Source organism: Aulonocara sp. 'chitande type north' Nkhata Bay, linkage group LG22 (genome assembly GCF_057382095.1).
Source record: "Aulonocara sp. 'chitande type north' Nkhata Bay isolate Kocher_YH1m ecotype deep benthic linkage group LG22, A_spYH_male_GT1.1, whole genome shotgun sequence".
NCBI lineage: Eukaryota > Metazoa > Chordata > Actinopteri > Cichliformes > Cichlidae > Aulonocara > Aulonocara sp. 'chitande type north' Nkhata Bay.
Genome location: NC_141364.1, coordinates 26,940,388 through 26,959,297, shown reverse-complemented (window position 1 = coordinate 26,959,297; position 18,910 = coordinate 26,940,388). Strand labels below are relative to the sequence as shown.

The following is an 18,910-nucleotide window of genomic DNA, read 5'->3' as shown; positions in this document are numbered from 1 at the left end:
ATGAAGCCAACAAGGTTGTGGCAAAACTGCAGTTCTTCTAATGACCACTTGAGTCTCACTCCAAAAGGGAGACAACCTGTGTTAAAAATGACCAAATAAAGCTTGAAAGCTTGTGTTTACTGCCTGGTATAAAGGCTTGGCTACTGATGAGCCATAAAGTTACATGGATTAAATATGACATTTTATTTATTTGTTTTATTTCAGTCACTCACTTGGATCTCTCTGCCATGGGGCATTTTAAACGAAATTATCTGACAAATTACATGGCTAGCTTTGTGGTATAGGTGGTATAGCCCGTCCAGGAAGTCTGGGTTTCAGTCAGTCAAATTATTGCATATTTTTTATGAATATTTTGTTTTTTAGGAAAGCTCACTAGCCCTAGGTGATAACTTATCTCGGCCACCCTTTGTCCAAATATGGTCATTTCTGGGTCCCAGAAATAAACATGCCCCCAGCCAGAATGATAAGACTGATGCTTCAAAAATGCAGACTGAAAAAGCCAATGACTGATCTCCATCTTTTAGATACAGTTCATGCTTCTGTACAGCGTTGCTTCTTTTTTTTATTATAAGAATTGGCGACCTCTGCTGGTCATCAGAAGAATGAATATTTTAGACACTTCTTGATGCATTCTCAATCATCCAGGAAAGTAAATCTCCAAAAGTTGATTCTGTTCATCTGGACGTAGCGTTTTGTGGGAGAAACGTTTCATCACTCATCCAAGTGACTTCTTCAGTCTCAGCTGACTGCAGGTTTCCCCAATCTTATAAACAGTACATTTGCATAATGACTGAAACCAGCCCACTGAAGGAACAATGGGCTGGGAGCAGAGGCGGTCCTAGCCTGTTTGCCGCCCTGGGCGAACACTCCCTATGTGAAGTAGGTGGAATGAAGACACAGTTCCAAAAGCAAACACACTTGGTCGATGCTGAGAGTGGTCCTGTTGCTGAGGTTGGTGTCATCCTGTAATCTCTTATGGACTACCTCCAACGCTTCCGTGACTGGGATGCAAGTGAAGAGAGATGTAACGTCGTACGAGACCATGGTTACATCTGTCTCCATAATGACATCTCTCACCTTCTCAACAAAATCCAGGGTGTTCTGGATGTGGTTTTCAGAGCTGCCCACCAGCGGGTTGAGGATTGAAGCCAGAAACTTGGAGATGTTATAGGTGACAGAGTTGATCAACTCTGTCACCTATAACATTGTCTTCATTCCACCTACTTCACATACAAGGGTCAGTTCTACAGGCAGAAACATGGGTGTGCCATGGGCTCCCCAGTTTCACCCATCGTGGCCAATTTGTACATGGAAGAAGTAGAAAAGAGGGCTTTGCTATCCTACCCTGGAACACCACCAAGCCATTGGTTCAGATATGTGGATGACACCTGGGTGAAAATCAGGTCTCAGGACGTTCCACATTTCACGGATCACATTAACTCGGTGGACCAACACATCACGTTCACCAGGGAGGATATGAAAAATGGCAAGTTGGCCTTCTTAGACTGTGAGATTTCCATCAGGAATGGGGGACATCTAAAAGCTGACATGTACCATAAACCTACACATACGGATCAGTATCTAAGGTTTGACTCTCATCATCCACTGGAGCACAAACTGGGTGTCATCAGGATGCTACAACACAGAGCGAACACCATCCCCACAGACATAGAAGCAGAAGAACATCACATCAAGAAAGCCCTGAGTAAATGTGGTTTCCCAGCTGGACTTTTGTCAAAGGCACCTAAAGAAAGCTCCAGCCGATCCAGCAGAGAAGGACAACTGCTGCCTAAGCGAAAACCTGTAGTGATCCCGTATGTGTCAGGAGTATCGGAGCAGTTGAGACGCATTTTTTCTAAACACCGGGTCTCTGCGGCTTTTAAACCCCAAAACACGCTGCGCCAAAAATTGGTCCACCCCAAGGATCGGGTCCCCGACACAAACAGAGTAACATAGTGTACGCTGTTAAGTGCCAGGAGGATTGCCAGGATTTATACATCGGGGAAACCAAACAACCTCTGGTGAAGCGGATGGCACAACACAGAAGAGCTACCTCGTCAGGCCAGGACTCTGCAGTCTATTTACACCTACAGGCCAGTGGACACTCTTTCAAGGATGAGGATGTACACATCCTGGACAGGGAGGAACGCTGGTTTGAGCGCGGAGTCAAGGAGGCCATTTACGTGAAAAGGGAAAGACCATCTCTGAATTGAGGAGGGGGCCTAAGGGTACATCTTTCGCCATCTTACAATGCTGTGATTGCAGCCATTCCCCAACTCTCTGTGAATGGTACTCATGGCCATTGATCAGTGGTCTTTGATCAGTGGTCTTTGATCAGTGGGTTTTGGTCAGTGGTTGTTGATCAATGGTCATGAGAATTTGAATAATTACGATTAAGGAGCTGACCTCCCTGAGCTGAGACTGAAGAAGTCACTTGGATGAGTGACGAAACGTTTCTCCCACAAAGCGCTACGTCCAGATGAACAGAATCAACTTTTGGAGATTTTAGACACTTCCATTTCGGCTTTGTGCTCATCTTTTACAATACAGTAAGTATTAAATAACTACTATGCAGCCATGTTGTTTGCTAATTAAGGTCAAAAGATGCGATAAAAATCAATGGTGAATGCACTGTTTGGCCAGCGCTGTGCTTCACGTAGTACTTATTTTTATGACTTTTGCCTCCAAAGCTGCCAAACCAAGTCGACTGTGGTTTAATCGTTCAGTTTTAGCACGTGTTCCACTTTTCACACATAATTTCTCCAAGGTAGGTGATATAGCCTAAAGTGCCATACCATAGGACGTGCACAATTGATGCGACATGTTTTGTGCTTGTTATCTGATGTCTAGAAACAGAAAGAACAGGGAGTTCTGTCTCTGTGGAAGAGGCTTGATTCATCAGAGTAGGCCTGTGTGCGCTAAAAATTGTCCCATTGTGTTTATTTTCCTGAACGGCCACAACCCCTCCACAAACACAGCAGGGAGTTGTAATCTCTGCAACATCTGGGCTACTGTTCCACATCAGCCAGCTGTGAGGAAATCAGATCAGACCAGATGAGCTTTCGGGTCGATGAACCCGTGCGACCCACAGGCTCAGACACACAGACACTCATACACTCACGCAGTGATGCCAAGCACAGCAACAGTGACACACGAACAAGCTGCCACAGCAGCCATGTAGGACAACGTACACGCAAATGAGCAGGTGACAAAAATGTCATACGGGTTTTTTTTTTAAAAGAGTGAATGGATCGACGAGGAGAGTGTGCCAGAGTGAGGATGTCACATGTGCACCGAGGCACGTGCCGGATTCATTCCTATCATCCACCCACATCGTTCTCAGCAGTGAGAGACGTCACTGCCATCTGATTTCTCTCAATATCTTTCTGTATATTCAAACTCTATTAGTTCCTTCACTAGTTTGTTTTAATATACTGAAATCACTAAACATCTAGAATATGATAATCATGATGTAGAGGCCAAACTTGAATGAGTTTTTCAAGAGTATATCGGGGATCAGCCAGGCTGACTTGCTGAGAGGAACTATCTACACTAACAGCAGCAGATAGATTATCTGGTGATAACCTGTGACTCTTTGTAATGAGAGTATTCCCCATCCTTGAAGCTGAAATGCTAAACATTTAGAATGGAAAAAAGACTGAAAGGGTCTGCTCCTAATGATGAACAGCATTGCCAGAATACACCCCCCCCCCCCCCCTTTTTTTGTAGCACATTTCTTTCACAGCTCACAGTGTCATTTCTTGGCTGCAGCAAGCACTCGAAGCGCCAACTGTACTTTACCTGCCCAGCACTAAACAGCAGTCAAACTCAGTTAGCCACCAGCTTGTGAACAGTGTTAACTTAGTGGAGCATGCAGCTACTAAAGAGACAGATATTTCTCAACAATACAGAGCTAAAAGGGAGTAATTATTGAATTTATAACCATCAGATGTGGGTCTATAACTGCTGGGGTGTTATAACTGCCTCCACATCTGGGGTGCAATACATCGAGGCGCTTCCAGCTTATTGTTTCATTAGTATTAAAAATACATCATTGCACTTCTAACATGAACTGTAGTTTGAGTGGTGTAATACATCACACAAGCTGACACAGCCAACAGCTCATTCACACCTTCGTATGTTTGTTTCTACACTCTCTTGTTAGCTTTCTGCACATGTGATCACTCAAGAAGTGTCTGAAATGCACACTTTCGGGTTTAATTAAGGAGGTTTTACAAATATTTTTGCATTAACAATTTAGGAATTTACAGTTACTGTACACAGTCTCCATTTTCAGAGGCTCAAAGTAATTGGACAATTCACCAAAGAGCAGTTTCACAGCCAGCTGAGGCTTGTTCCTTTTTTATTTCATGACAGCGGGACCAGACATAATACCTGAAGTTGATTTTTTATTTTATAGTTTTTTACCTTCATTTCACTTATGAAGCTGAAAGACATTTGAGTGCAAATGAGACTGAAAAACCAAAATAAACCCATCAGAAAAAGAGTAAAAACCTTAGTAGAGGCCAAATCAGCAATCTGGCACAATCTCAAAAAGAATGGCCACAAAGCAACATCAAAAGGCCAGAATGACTTAACGAAAGGGCATGGTGACAGAATCATTTCCATGGAGAAGAAAAGCAACTTCACAACATCAAACCAATTCAAGAACACTTTCTAGGACATAGGAGTATGTTAGGAGTGAGGTCATTCACAGCAAGGTACAAACCACTGGTTATACTCGAGAGCAAGAAGCCTGCACTGCAAAAACAACTAAAGAGATTCTCAAGGCAAAGAATTGGGATGTTCTTCAATGGCCAAGTCAATCTCAATCCAACAGCACATCCTTTTCAGTTATTAAATACAAACCCGAAAGCAGAGAGACCCCCAAACAAGCAGCAAATAAAGAGGGGTCGAATAAAGGCCTGGAAGAGCATCTCAAAGAGTAAAACCCAGACATTTGGTGACGTCTGTTAGATCTACACTTCAGGGAGTCATTGCCAGCAAAGGGTTTTCATCTAAATATTATTTTAAAAATCCTTACGTATGTTAGCTTATCAAATTATTTTGTGTCTCTGGAGGACTGTGTATGAAAATGGCTAAACAGTATGTCCATCATAATGTAAATGTTTTGTTAAACACATTGAATTTAAGCTGAAAGTCTGCCCTTTGTTGAATGTGATTTTGAACAAAACAATTATGGAGCTAAGTGTGTAAAGTCTTGATTCAAAGCAACAACAAAACACAGCAGTCAATTGATTACTAAACGAGTCGTTCGGTATGGGTGTGGCCGTGTGTTTTTACGATGTACGGTCTCTGTGCGGCTTAAGCTGCAGACTGAAAGCTGTATCTGTCAGCGCAACATTTAATCTGACTGTCAGAGGAGCTGAATGGTGAGGCTGAACTCCTGCCACCGAGCTGTCAGCGGAGCGGCTGATAAAACTGCTGCAAGAAACAAAGTCCCTCAGTACACACACATGCACAGACGCACAACGCAGCACACAATTTCTGTGAGCCAGACGGACACCTCTTAGGCTAAGTGCAGCCTGCTGAGACACTGCACTCCTCTGTTATTTTGAAACTTAATTTCTTTGTGACTATTCCCAACCAGCAGCACACACACACACACACACACACACACACACACACACACACACACACACACACACACACACACACACACATAGCAGTTAATCTCTGAGTACACACACGCTGTTTTGCCATCTTTTTTTATCTGACATTGAGAGTGATGTGTTTGTGTCTGTGTATATGTGTGTGTGTATACTTGCTCAGCTATCTTTGTGGGGACCAGTTTCAGTTTTCTACAGCACTGAGCAGTGGGATTTAGGTTAGAGTTAAGCCAAAGGTTTGGGCTAGAGAATGTCTTACATGACATAATTTTACAGTCTTATACAGTTAATGTCGTCACAAAACTAACCACGCAATCGTGTTTGTGTGTGTTCATTTGATAAGTGTATTCATAGTTTAGCAGTTTTGTTTGCTCATGTCAACCATGCAAATTCAAGGACTGCCAGGCAGGACAGGCAGGAGGGAGAGCGAGAGGGGAAAATTCAATCTGAATCAATTAAAGGCAAATTTCATTAGCCGTGACAGCATGGAAAAGGGGAAACGGGAGGAAATCGCTACTGAGAAAGAAAACCTATCACAGATATTACACAGAAGGTGCCACAGGCATTCTCGCAATTTAACAACAAATAAACCTGTGAAACTCAAATTTTATGAGCAAGAAACAGAGGCGCTAACAGGATCCAGGAAATTTATGTGGGGGAAGCTACATTGGAAGCAGAGATAAGGCTCTAAGTGTTGGAAGAGCAGTCCAAAGATGCTTAGAGTTGGGTTGACGATGCAGATGTTACTGTTTGCAAGGACATCAGTGGGGATGGCAGACCTCCACTAGAGCCACATCCTGTTGGTTATGAAAGCTGTTTTAATTGATCTTAACTATGACAAAGGCCTGTTGGATGTTACCCAAACCCACAGAGAATTCTCAACCCGAAGGCAGAAATTCTGGCAAGAAAGCCCTTTGTGTCTGAACATAATTAACAATAGTAGCCTGTGGTCTGTTTTCACACATGGTATAAAGAACCTGCAGGGGAATGATAAACACTCATTGTTCAGTTTTAAAGTAGAACTCCACTCATTTTACAAACCCAGGCCAATTTATTAGTCATGGTGAGAACTAAGCTGTGCATAAAACAGATATATAAAGTCTCATGTGCACCAGAGAGGAGTGCAGCTCGTGCTAAGAATCAAGCTATTTTTAAAAATATAAAACTTTATTTTTAGGTATGATGTTTGGAAGCAAATTCATAGACTGTGACGGCTGTAGCCACTCAGGGTTACCTGTTGGTTGTGGACTCATTTGAGGCCTCAAGTTCTGCATTTTGACCATTGCTGCTTTGCAAGTGGATGTGCCATTTAAAGGCTGATCTGATTGAGAAACACCGGAGGACGCTGCATGCAACTGGTAATTGAAAAATTACCAACTCCAAGGCATGCCCTAAATGATAAATGATAACCCTGCCATTTGTTGTAGTTGTTGACTTGCTTTTAGATCTTTATTGAAGACAGAGTGTCTGTGGACAGTGAAGAGACAAACGAGAGCAGTGTGACTGAAAGATGGTGAAATGATCGCTAAAACTAAAAAAATATAGAAGAGTTCAAAACTGTTTCTTCATCAAAGCATTAATTTAAAGTAAAATTGCATTAAAGAGATTGAAACTTTTCTTGCATCAGTTGACAAGTGCACTATAAACCCTTACATACTATACTATTCATGCCTTCACAGTGTAGCTCCGGTCAAAATCTATGCCAAAGTTTGAACTATAGGTTGATTTACAATGTTTAAATAGTCTGCTTTCTGAGCAGTGGTAGGAACCCTAGCATGTGTGGTATTTTCACATGTGTTTTCCACCCTCATTATAATCTCATGACTTTCCCGACTCCTCTTTAAATATGTGTTTTAATCTCAGTTGGCTCAGCGTAAATAGATTACGTTTTTAAATATATTTGCATTCATATAGTGCTTTTTAGTCTTAGTGGCCTCTCAAATAGCTTTTTACAAGTCAAGGTTTAAACAGTTCATCTGCCTCTCGACCGTGGCATCTTCTGACCTCCACAGAACTGCTTTTCCTCATGTTCACCATACATGATCGCTAGTGTGCTGTTTTACTCTTCCTGTGTTTTGAGATTTCTCCATGATCCTTCAAAGACCATCAAGTGCCTGTCTCCATGGGAACCTGGGCACATGGGGCGGGAACACAGGCAGTTCACACGACAGTGTCAAAAGTTCCCCTGAACTGTGTCACTACTGTCCAATAGAGCATATCACAGACATGACACATGCAGTTTCACAGTTTCAAGTTTTACTAAAATCACAGTTTTTCTCGTTTTGACCTGTAATTGTGAATAAAATCCAGGACAAATGAATCACACACTGACATGGATGAAATTTGACCTGGAAGAGCTGGAACAGCAAAACGATTTGTTATTGTTACAGCAATCCAATGTCATAAATGGACACATTTGACCCAAACAGTATGTAAAGGTTAAATGGCTTTGCGGTTGCAATGGTCGATGTTCATAATAAACATGGATTAAACCTGAGCCCAGAGGCCCCACCCACCTACTGCCAATCAGAAGAAAGCTTGTTTGAACCAGGTATCGGGAAAAAATACTCCACTAGAGTCAAAGTATAAAAATATGGAACTGGAATTGGGCATGATCAGTCCCCTTATGCAAGTCAAGGGCATTTTAAAGTGTATATACGTTTACTTCCCACTGTGTTAGCCATACCTGTTATCTAATATCTAAAGCCAATGTCAGCATGCCAGCAATTTAGACATGTAGACATGGTCAAGATGACTCCAAAAACCAGTTTTGATTTCACAGGCTTACACTCAATATTATGAGTGTTTATGTTAACTTCTATTTTACTACTTTTCAAAGTTTTATTTTGCCCTTTTCACTGCCTAAGGACACTGTACACCTGCATAGGTTTTTATCTTCTGTGTTAAACACATTGAGTTTGATGAAATGTATATAAATAAAACTGACATTGTCATTGCTAAACATCAAACTGAACATCAGAAAGGGAAAGAAAGAAGACTTTGAACATAGTTTTGTTGTTGATGGCTGATGGGTCGGTCTGAGTATTTCAATAACTGCTGATCTACTGCAGAAAATATCCAGTGAGCAGCAGTGAAAATACCTTGTGGATGTCAGAGGTGAGGAGAATGGACAGACTGCTTCAAGCTGATTGGAAAGCAGCAGTAACTCAAATAACTTCAAGGTGTGCAGCCTTCCTCTCCTGTCAGCTAAGAACAGGAATCTGAGGCCACATTTCGCACTGGTTCACCAAAATTGGACAACAGAAGATTGGAAAAGCACTGACTGGTCTGACGAGTCTCGAGTTCTGCGGCCACATTTAAAAAGTAGGGTCAGCATTTGAAGTAAATCACTTGAAATCATGAAGCCATCCCACCCCACATCAAAGGTTCAGGCTGTTAATGGTGGTGTAATGGTGTGGGGGATATTTTATTGGCACACTGTGGGCCCTTTAGTATCAGCTAAGCATCGTTTATAAACCACAGCCTACCCAAGTATTGTGGCTGACCATGTTCTAATGGCTGTTTCCAGCAGGATAACACACCATGTCTGAAAGCTCAGATCATCTCACACTGGTTTACTGAACATGACAGTGACTTCACTGTACTTAAAGGCCTCCACAGTCACCAGATCTCAATCCTTAGACACATTACCTTTGACTTGATGCTACCATTTCAACATGGACCTAAATATTTAAGAAATGTTTCCAGCACCTTGTTGAATCTGTTCTTGAGCTAAAAAGAGAGTCCAACCTGTTAACTGTAGCAAGATGTACCCAAGAAAGCAAACGGTGACCAGTATATATCCCTCTGAAGTATGTGATTTGCTGTTATTTATCAGGGTGGGTAAAGAAAGCTTAGCTGTGCTTTAAAATCAAAGTAAACCAGCAGCTGGGACGGGTGTGGAAATCTGCTTGGTGACAGGAAGTAGCTCTGAGTCCAAATTTAGTTCTGCAGGATCAATAGTTTCGGTGAAGAGAGATAAATTACCACCTCTACAGGATTTTATGAATCAGTAGCACTGCTACTTCAGCAGCAGTCCCAGTGATGTCACTGCTGATGATCCTTAATATAAAAAGTTTTAATGCCTCTTTGGATTCTATTCAGTCCTTCTGCGAGATGAAGAGAAGTCATCACATCACCAGCTTTTGTGCCACACGCGTGCAGAGAACAACCATCCAGATGGCAAACTCGGGGCTCTGGCTCTGTTAGTCTTCCCTGAAGCGCTCAGTCAGAATTTAAGTGCTGAGATCATTAAGCTCTGGCGCTTTCCATGTAACGTGAGAGCCGCGATGTGCTGTGAAGTGCTCTCGCTGCATAAAGGCTGAGAACATTATGGAGTTCTGGGGAAAAAATCAGAGCACTCTTCAGATCTTTGATATTTCAACTCCCTAGACAGCCAGATAGAAAGAAAGGAAGGAAGATATTACCTTTTTTTATTCTACACTGATTTCACTCCGCACAATCTTTTCTGTTGTGCAAATGTCTGTCTGGCTGCTACTTCTGTGGCTAAAAATAAACGCCCGGACTGTAAATATCATCAGTCACCGATGAGCTAACTATTATTGTTCGGATTGTTCGGAGGGGAGTGGAGCTGCCTGTGAATGATGTGAATGATGCATGCATCTAATTACATTGTTTGATTGCCACATGAAAAATTAACTTAATTGTCTGTCAAAGTGGTGATTGATGCATTTAGCTAAGCAGATGTTTTGGACTCCTGGAAAACTGTCTGATGGATTAACTGCACATAAAAAAAAAAAGAAATGTATGCAGAAAAGTGTTCGAGCATTGAGCAAACTTACAGCTGTGCGACCCGGAAATAGTCAGAATAATATGCAACATTACTGCAGTCTTGTAAATAAATGAAACACCAATTTTCCTGATGCTTTGGCAGCTCCAGCCTGTGTGTGTTTCTGCTGATTAAAGCGACACCGAGAGCCGATGGCTGGCGGCAGCAGTGGCACAGTGTGCACTTCTGTAGGCGCACACCTTTTATGTGCAGTTATTTCAGGCCCTCAGGCTTTCAATTATATCCAAACCCAGTATGAAAGCTCCTGTCACTTCTCTCACTTGTTTCCCTTTTTTGTAATGAAATGATTTCATGTCCATGTGACTGAGTGGGTGACAGAGAGAGACAGAGACACGATGAGTAAGCCTCCAGGTCTATTAAGCAAGTGAGGACAGTGGTCTGTGCTCATGGTGTGTGTGTGTGTGTGTGTGTGTGTGTGTGTGTGTGTGTGTGTGTGTCCTCAAAAAAAAAGCAGTGCACGTGGAGCCCCTGCTGAACGGTCCTCGCTTCTTTGATGATGAGCCATCCGACGTCTTCAAGAAAAACAAACAACCCATAATCACCCCGTCCAACCACAGCATCGCTTCCTGCAGGTCCACAATCTAAACGACTCCGTCTCTGTGGCTACCCTGTTGCCAGGAGACAGTTCGGGTGGGCCGGGTTGATGTCTTAGTAATGATGGAGACGGGCAGAGCTAACAGAGGGGTTACATCGGTAAAGGCCACGGTGCTCAAAGCTCAGAAATAACATTCAAATAATCTCCTGCTCAGTCTAGTGAAGTTACTGAGCAGGGAAATCTTCTTCCCTTTCCCATGCTGAAGGTGAAAGTGCAAACTTTCACCTTCAGCATGCCGCTACAGCATTAAAGTTTTCTTGTAAACAAAACTCAGGCTATACTTTATATTTAGCTTCTAATCAAAGATACGGGGTCACCAAAACAACCCTGACTCATCAGGGCACGGACACCAGACCTCTGTGGGGTGGTGGATGGCGCCTCCGTGAATCATCTTTGCACAACGTTGCTTATGCTTAATAAGATCTGTGGAGTTTGGGGGACATCTTGATTCTTTGTCCTTTAATTTCAGTGTTAAACAAGCCTTTATGAAGCCGCCTTTTCCATCTGATAAAATATCACCCAAATTAGTGATGCGGAAAACTAGTCAATGCATTTCTTACTTCTAAATTCGATGTGTACTTCCTTGTTATCAGGTCGTCCAAAAAGCTCCCTGAAGAGTGATGAGTCCTAACAAGGACTTTCTCCTTCTATAAAAAGTCTTGAATAACCAGACATCATTATATCTTAAAGATCTCACAGAACCATATTAATTGAAAATAACTGGTGGTGGCAGGTGGCTGCTCCTCCTTGAGCCTGGTTCTGCTGCTGGTTTCTTCCTGTTAAAAGGGAGTTTTTCCTTTCCACTGTTGCCAAGTGCTTACTCATAGGGCTTTCTCTGTATTATTGTAGGGTCTTTACCTTACAATATAAAGCAGCCTGAGGTGACTGCTGTTGTGACTTATAGCTATATAAATAAAACTGAATGATTAATCATGCTTGTATACAGGGAGTGCAGAATTATTAGGCAAGTTGTATTTCTGAGGAATAATTTTATTATTGAACAACAACCATGTTCTCAATGAACCCAAAAAACTCATTAATATCAAAGCTGAATGTTTTTGGAAGTAGTTTTTAGTTTGTTTTTAGTTTGAGCTATTTTAGGGGGATATCTGTGTGTGCAGGTGACTATTACTGTGGATAATTATTAGGCAACTTAACAAAAAACAAATATATACCCATTTCAATTATTTATTTTTACCAGTGACACCAATATAACATCTCCACATTCACAAATATACATTTCTGACATTCAAAAACAAAACAACAACAAATCAGTGACCAATATAGCCACCTTTCTTTGCAAGGACACTCAAAAGCCTGCCATCCATGGATTCTGTCAGTGTTTTGATCTGTTCACCATCAACATTGCGTGCAGCAGCAACCACAGCCTCCCAGACACTGTTCAGAGAGGTGTACTGTTTTCCCTCCTTGTAAATCTCACATTTGATGATGGACCACAGGTTCTCAATGGGGTTCAGATCAGGTGAACAAGGAGGCCATGTCATTAGTTTTTCTTCTTTTATACCCTTTCTTGCCAGCCACGCTGTGGAGTACTTGGACGCGTGTGATGGAGCATTGTCCTGCATGAAAATCATGTTTTTCTTGAAGGATGCAGACTTCTTCCTGTACCACTGCTTGAAGAAGGTGTCTTCCAGAAACTGGCAGTAGGACTGGGAGTTGAGCTTGACTCCATCCTCAACCCGAAAAGGCCCCACAAGCTCATCTTTGATGATACCAGCCCAAACCAGTACTCCACCTCCACCTTGCTGGCGTCTGAGTCAGACTGGAGCTCTCTGCCCTTTACCAATCCAGCCACGGGCCCATCCATCTGGCCCATCAAGACTCACTCTCATTTCATCAGTCCATAAAACCTTAGAAAAACCAGTCTTGAGATATTTCTTGGCCCAGTCTTGACGTTTCAGCTTGTGTGTCTTGTTCAGTGGTGGTCGTCTTTCAGCCTTTCTTACCTTGGCCATGTCTCTGAGTATTGCACACCTTGTGCTTTTGGGCACTCCAGTGATGTTGCAGCTCTGAAATATGGCCAAACTGGTGGCAAGTGGCATCTTGGCAGCTGCACGCTTGACTTTTCTCAGTTCATGGGCAGTTATTTTGCGCCTTGGTTTTTCCACACGCTTCTTGCAACCCTGTTGACTATTTTGAATGAAACGCTTGATTGTTCGATGATCACGCTTCAGAAGCTTTGCAGTTTTGAGACTGCTGCATCCCTCTGCAAGATATCTCACTATTTTTGACTTTTCTGAGCCTGTCAAGTTCTTCTTTTGACCCATTTTGCCAAAGGAAAGGACGTTGCCTAATAATTATGCACACCTGATATAGGGTGTTGATGTCATTAGACCACACCCCTTCTCATTACAGAGATGCACATCACCTAATATGCTTAATTGGTAGTAGGCTTTCGAGCCTATACAGCTTGGGGTAAGACAACATGCATGAAGAGGATGATGTGGACAAAATACTCATTTGCCTAATAATTCTGCACTCCCTGTAGACTCAGGCTTCCTGGGGACTTCCCATGATGCACTAAGCACTTGAACTCCACTCTCGGTGCATTTATATGGTATCCCATCGTCTGCCTATCAAAATGATGACTTTTCTCTCTCATAATTTGTATTTTTTTCTGATCGCTGTGCTCTTTTTTTCTTCTCTTCTTTCACTCTCCCATCTTAAAATGGAAATCTTCTTCCCTTCCTTACACTGTAGGATCTGTATGTTTCAATATAAAGCAAGTTGATAAATAAAATCCCTCAATTTAGCTCAGTGCAATTTTATTTTACTTTGTGCTGTTTCTCAGTGCATTTCCTGAATACTTCTTAAGGTGCAGCAGGGTGTATTTTCCTGCTGGGGAGAATATCTCTTTGCCATAGCTGGGTCTGTAGCAGTGTTTTGGCAGGTTGTGCATGTAACATCCAAATATATGCCAGGACCTAAGGTTTCCAGGCAAACTGAAATAATCAGTGCTGTTCACTGCGCCTGTCAGTGGTTTTAATGTTGCGGCTGATGTGTGTGTTTTGAATTGTGTAGTGTGTATTTTGATGCAGAAAATTACAAAAGAAGATGAAGCTTGAATTTCTCCAATTTACTGAGTTATACAATAAACAGGGTTAAAAATGGATTTAAATGGAGTGTACAATACGACCGGAAAAAGAGCAAACAAAAGGACAGATAATAGTATTTTTGCACACTCACACATTCACAAATTTAATGTCTCACAGTAACATGTTTCCTTCATGCTGATGGGTCTTTGAACAGAAGTCCTATTTTTAGTCCAGCACTCATCTCTGACCCTATTCTGTCACTGCAGTTGTGACTTAGCAGCAAGCCGAGCGACGTACTGCTCTTAGAGCATCACTGTCCAGGTCTCCTGAGTAGGTCGCTCAACTCAATATGCATGTGAGGTTACTTTGTGTGGGATTCGCTGGCACGAGTGTGCAAAACAGAGAGGCGCTGATGCACGCACGCTGTTACTGTGCTGCCACCTGCTGGTCACTTCCCACACAGTCACAGCGGCTCTTCTTAGAAGTGAAAAGGTTTCCTAAAAATCCCATCCAGCCCTTTGCCCCACTTACTTCTCCCTCATATCTCTCACAGAGCGGGTGAGGGGTCAGAAAAGGAACAGTCTGTTTACTTTGTCTAGATCCATACAGAAAACAACTAATTCCCTTGAGATGACATTTCTTCATTTTTTTGATAAGAGTTTCCCAACAAGTTCTAGGAGAAAAATGTTAGACCCAGCTCCTCTTCCCACAATCTCAAAAACATTTAGCAACAAATGCAACACTGGCTGCATTTCACAATTATTTACAAAATTGTTGTATGTGCTTGAGGCAGGATAAATAAACCTGTGGCTTCAGACGCCGGGCCTCATGGAGTATTAGACAGATAATGAGGAATCCTCAATCCAGCACTGATGAAGAGTCTTACAGTATAACACTTCTCTGGCTCTCCTGTGTGTTTTCTCACTGCTCTGTTCCTTCCCCTTTCTCCTCCGTCCTGGCGAGAATCTGAAGCACCGTCTGGTTGAAGTCCTCAGGCTGGTCTGCGAAAACATAATGGCCCGCTCCTCTGATCACCTGACAAGCGCACACACAGTGGATGCGAAATAGTTTTGAGATAAAGGTGCCACCGTTCCACAAGGCAAATAAAAGTAACTTGACATACATTCAGGCAGATTTAGGCACAAAAAAATGCTTAAAATCTTGCTTAAAATGTATTTTGAACCTTGTACTGACAAAGTTAAAGGTGCAAAATGTAAAATAGAGAACCTACTCGGATTTCCACATCTGGCCTGGTTTTCTTGAATGCATATCCAGAGTGGCTGTCAATACTGGACCGGGATCCATAAACGAAAGAAATAGGAATTTCAACCTGGATCTGGCCGATCCTGTCTAGCATGGGCCTCTTAGCCCAGCCGTAGGGAACGGTCATGTTCTTAAAGGCTGTCTCGCCACTGAAATGAAAAAATAGAAAAGAAAAATGCACAAGCTCCTAAGATCTTCTGAGAATGGACATATTTGTGCACGGATGGTTTAAAATGTTCGTCACCTCGGAGTCTGGGCATTCAGATGATAGATGTAGTCACACACAGTGTAGTCACTGAACACAGAGGAGTATTTCTGCTTGAAGTCTGACCTGATGGTCTGGACGAGCATCGGGCCTAAGAGACGCACAAGAAAAGAAGGAGATTTAGTTACAGTTCAGACCTTTGAATAGAACAATGGCACCTCAAGCAGACGTTTGATGTTTGGTGCTCCCCCGACTCAGAAGAAGCTGGGGTGGGGGGGGTGGGGGGGGGGGGGGGGGTGTTGCCATAGAATTAATTAAAGGCATTTAAGGTGGCGTTACTGCCAATTTTATCCTCATATTTTTTGCTCTTTGACTTTTCCAGAGTAATTACTGCATTATTCACAGTTCAAAGTAATCTATATTTATGTCATTTTGATCAGAGTTCATCCATCCTCTCTCTTTAGCCCAGCTATCTTCTGATTGGCTGCCCCACACAGACAGAATATTTACCAATATATAACAGCAGGTGGGTGGGGCTTCTTGTAAAAGAAGGTATATGTGTATTTAAATTACGATGCCTCCTGTGCAAATTCCTTTTTTTCGGGTCGTTCCCAGCCAGAAGACACTGGGATAGACCCAGAACTCGAAAGTTAAGACTATACCTCTCATCTGGCCTGGAACTGTCTCAGAATTCCTTGCGAGAATTGGAAAACACTGCTAGCAAAATGAACATCTGGCAATACCTCCGTAGCCTTCTACCAATAGACCTGAGCTTATGTAAGCATAAAGATGGAAGTGCATGGTGGATGGAAGTATTTAAAATACTTACTGTATTTTTTTAAAAGCGTATCGTTTTTATAGGAATTATTTTCTTTCCTGGGGGATTAATTTTGAAATGATGCAAGAACAGTGGTATGGCATGGTTTAGATAACTGGGACATTTTAAGCCAACCCCCATCGCTGCTGATAATAATTTGTCACTTAGAAGTTGAAAACATTCAAAATACACAGATGCGTAAGAGAAACAAATATGTGTTTGTTCAGTGTGTGTTCAATGTGTGTTTGTGTGTGCTAACCTAGAGGTCCAGCCAGTCTGAGACCGGCCAGAGGGTTGAAGGGGCTCATGACGGCGCCAATTGCTCTGATCCACATTGGGATGGAGTTGTGGTTGGGGTTCTCTGGGCGTGCTGGGAATCCCCACGGCTCCACCAGCAGCAGATGCTTTACCCTGCATACACACACATGCAGTTACCTGATCAAATGTACAAACTAAAATGTAGAAATTCAATTAAAACTCCACACATTTACTTCTTTTTTTATATATGGGCTTGTAGTTTATTTGGCAAGTGGTGCAAAAAAAAGAAAAGAAAAAAAAAAGAGATGGCTAAACTAGAAAACCACCTGGAACTGTGTCCTCTCACACACACTCTCACACAGACACAAAGCACCTGTGTGGGTATTTCAGCGTGTAGGCTGCAGACAGGTATCCTCCGAGGTTGTGTCCCAGCAGCACCATCTCCTGAAGCCCCACCTTCTCCCTCCACTCCTCCAGGGATGCCACAAACTGATCCTCGGCCTCCCTGGGGTCGGTGCTGAACTGGGGACGGCTGCTCCTGCCAAAGCCCAGCAGGTCTAGAGCGTAGACCGGTCCACTGCTGGAGAGAGAATCCAGGTTAAGAGCCCAGAGGGCGACACCACCTCCGAAGCCGTGCAGCAGAACCAAAGGAGTGGTGGGCGGGGTTGGGGGCTGTGGGACACACGGGGCTGCTGACTGCTGCTGCTGCGTGGAGAAAGCTAAGGTCCACAGGTAGTTGCCACTCGATATCCGAACATGCTGCCTGGAGAAAGGCCGCTTCACAGCTGCGGCAGACAGAAAAGATTATAGGGCAGGGATAGAGAAACTGTTTTAACTCTGACTTTATGAAACACATAAACTACAGATCGGAAACAGCTACATCAGACACACTCACTCTTGAGGATTTTTTCCTCGGCATCTTTTAGTTGAGAAGGAGAGGTGGGACACCAGGAGGGAAGCCAACTTGATATCCAGGAACTGTGACTCAGACAGAAAGGATACACAAAAACATGCATGAAAGACACATAAAGCACGTGCAAACCCAACAATAAACTGACCTTTGGCTATATGATATTTTTGTAATCAGTGCTGCTGGTATGCAGTACTTGACAACAACATGCAATCAATGTCCAGAAAGAAGCCCAAACATGTCTTTGTTCTGTGTATTTTGGGTCACTTACGGTCAAATGCACTGTAAATCAGCACGATTTTAACATTTGGAGGACAAAGGCAGACGCCGATAAGATAGGGTGACCATATTTTGATTTCAAAAACAGAGGACACTTGGCCGAGTCATGAAGAACTTTAATAATACTGTTTGCTTAAAGAAAACTTTGACATATTTAACATGCCTTCTCTGTGCGGTTAATGAATGGTGAAATAAAAAAATAAAAAAATAAGTCATATAGGGTTTTACAACTCAACAAGTGCAAAACGTTTGGTCACCCTAAGATTTAAAGTATTTTTTCTACAATAAAGTTTTGTATAGGAAGTCACTCACACAGCAGCCAGAATTAACAGGAAGATTCGGGCTCGAAAACTTTTCACTTTGGACGTTTGCCAGCAAGCGGGTGGCCTGTATATTTACACGACACCGTTTTCCTATAGGTTTAGTGTGGGTGGATCTATTTTTTTTAATCTACCTGTGAATACACTAATGCGGGTTCACACGAAGAGAACAAAGTTGTGTTTGTTGTCACACAAATGAACAGCATTCACGCTGAGAAGAAACAAAACGACAAAAACAACTAGCATGTCCAACGTGAAGAAGAAAGGAAGAAAGAAAGAAACGAAAACAACTCACCTCTGCTCCTTGGCAGGTTGTAGCTCCTCCGCCATCCTTCGCATTGTGTAGCCTGCAGTGAGGGTCTCCTCCCGAGCTTACGAACCTGTTGAAAAACTACGGTCTGTGGTGCTGCGTTCAAGTACATTCGGACGGAAAATAAAAATAGCTGCCTAACATAATAACGACATGCTGCTTAATTAGAATGCTGTACATTTCATAATAAGTTAGAGTTCAGCTATCCCTCCGCTCATTTAATTCTTGGGGTTATTTAATTCTTTGGAGTTGGCATTTTCAGCGCTTCGTATTTGTTTTTTCCAACTGTATTGAAGGTAACATCATGATTTTAACCTCTGTACTCAGGTTGGCTACGTCACCTTCTTGGCTTTGTGTAATAGTGATGGGTCGTTCGCGAACGAAATGGCTCTTAGAGCCGGTTCTTTGACGTGAACGACGCGAGCCGGCTCCTTATCGCGAGCCGTCACGTGTTTTG

The 18,910-nt window shown here is 42.6% G+C and overlaps 1 protein-coding gene across 1 annotated transcript; it reads right to left on the bottom strand.

Moving 5' to 3' along the window:
• Positions 1-14,047: 14,047 nt before the first annotated feature.
• abhd5b (abhydrolase domain containing 5, lysophosphatidic acid acyltransferase b) lies at positions 14,048-18,649 on the bottom strand. The gene is made up of 7 exons (XM_086280780.1): positions 18,439-18,649; positions 17,530-17,612; positions 17,008-17,419; positions 16,636-16,787; positions 15,599-15,710; positions 15,323-15,503; positions 14,048-15,126 (listed from the first exon to the last, which is right to left on the bottom strand). The coding sequence occupies exons 1-7, from the start codon at positions 18,480-18,482 to the stop codon at positions 15,013-15,015; spliced, it is 1,098 nt and encodes a 365-aa protein (XP_086136906.1). The 5' UTR covers positions 18,483-18,649; the 3' UTR covers positions 14,048-15,012.
• Between the last annotated feature and the right edge of the window lie 261 nt (positions 18,650-18,910).

Coding starts and splice junctions, on each gene's coding strand:
- abhd5b (XM_086280780.1), bottom strand. CDS start 18,482: ATGCGAAGGATGGCGGAGGAGCTACAACCTGCCAAGGAGCAGAG. Junction 17,420..17,529: donor CGAGGAAAAAATCCTCAAGA/GTGAGTGTGTCT, acceptor TGTCTGCCGCAG/CTGTGAAGCGGCCTTTCTCC. Junction 16,788..17,007: donor ACGCTGAAATACCCACACAG/GTGCTTTGTGTC, acceptor GTGTGTATGCAG/GGTAAAGCATCTGCTGCTGG.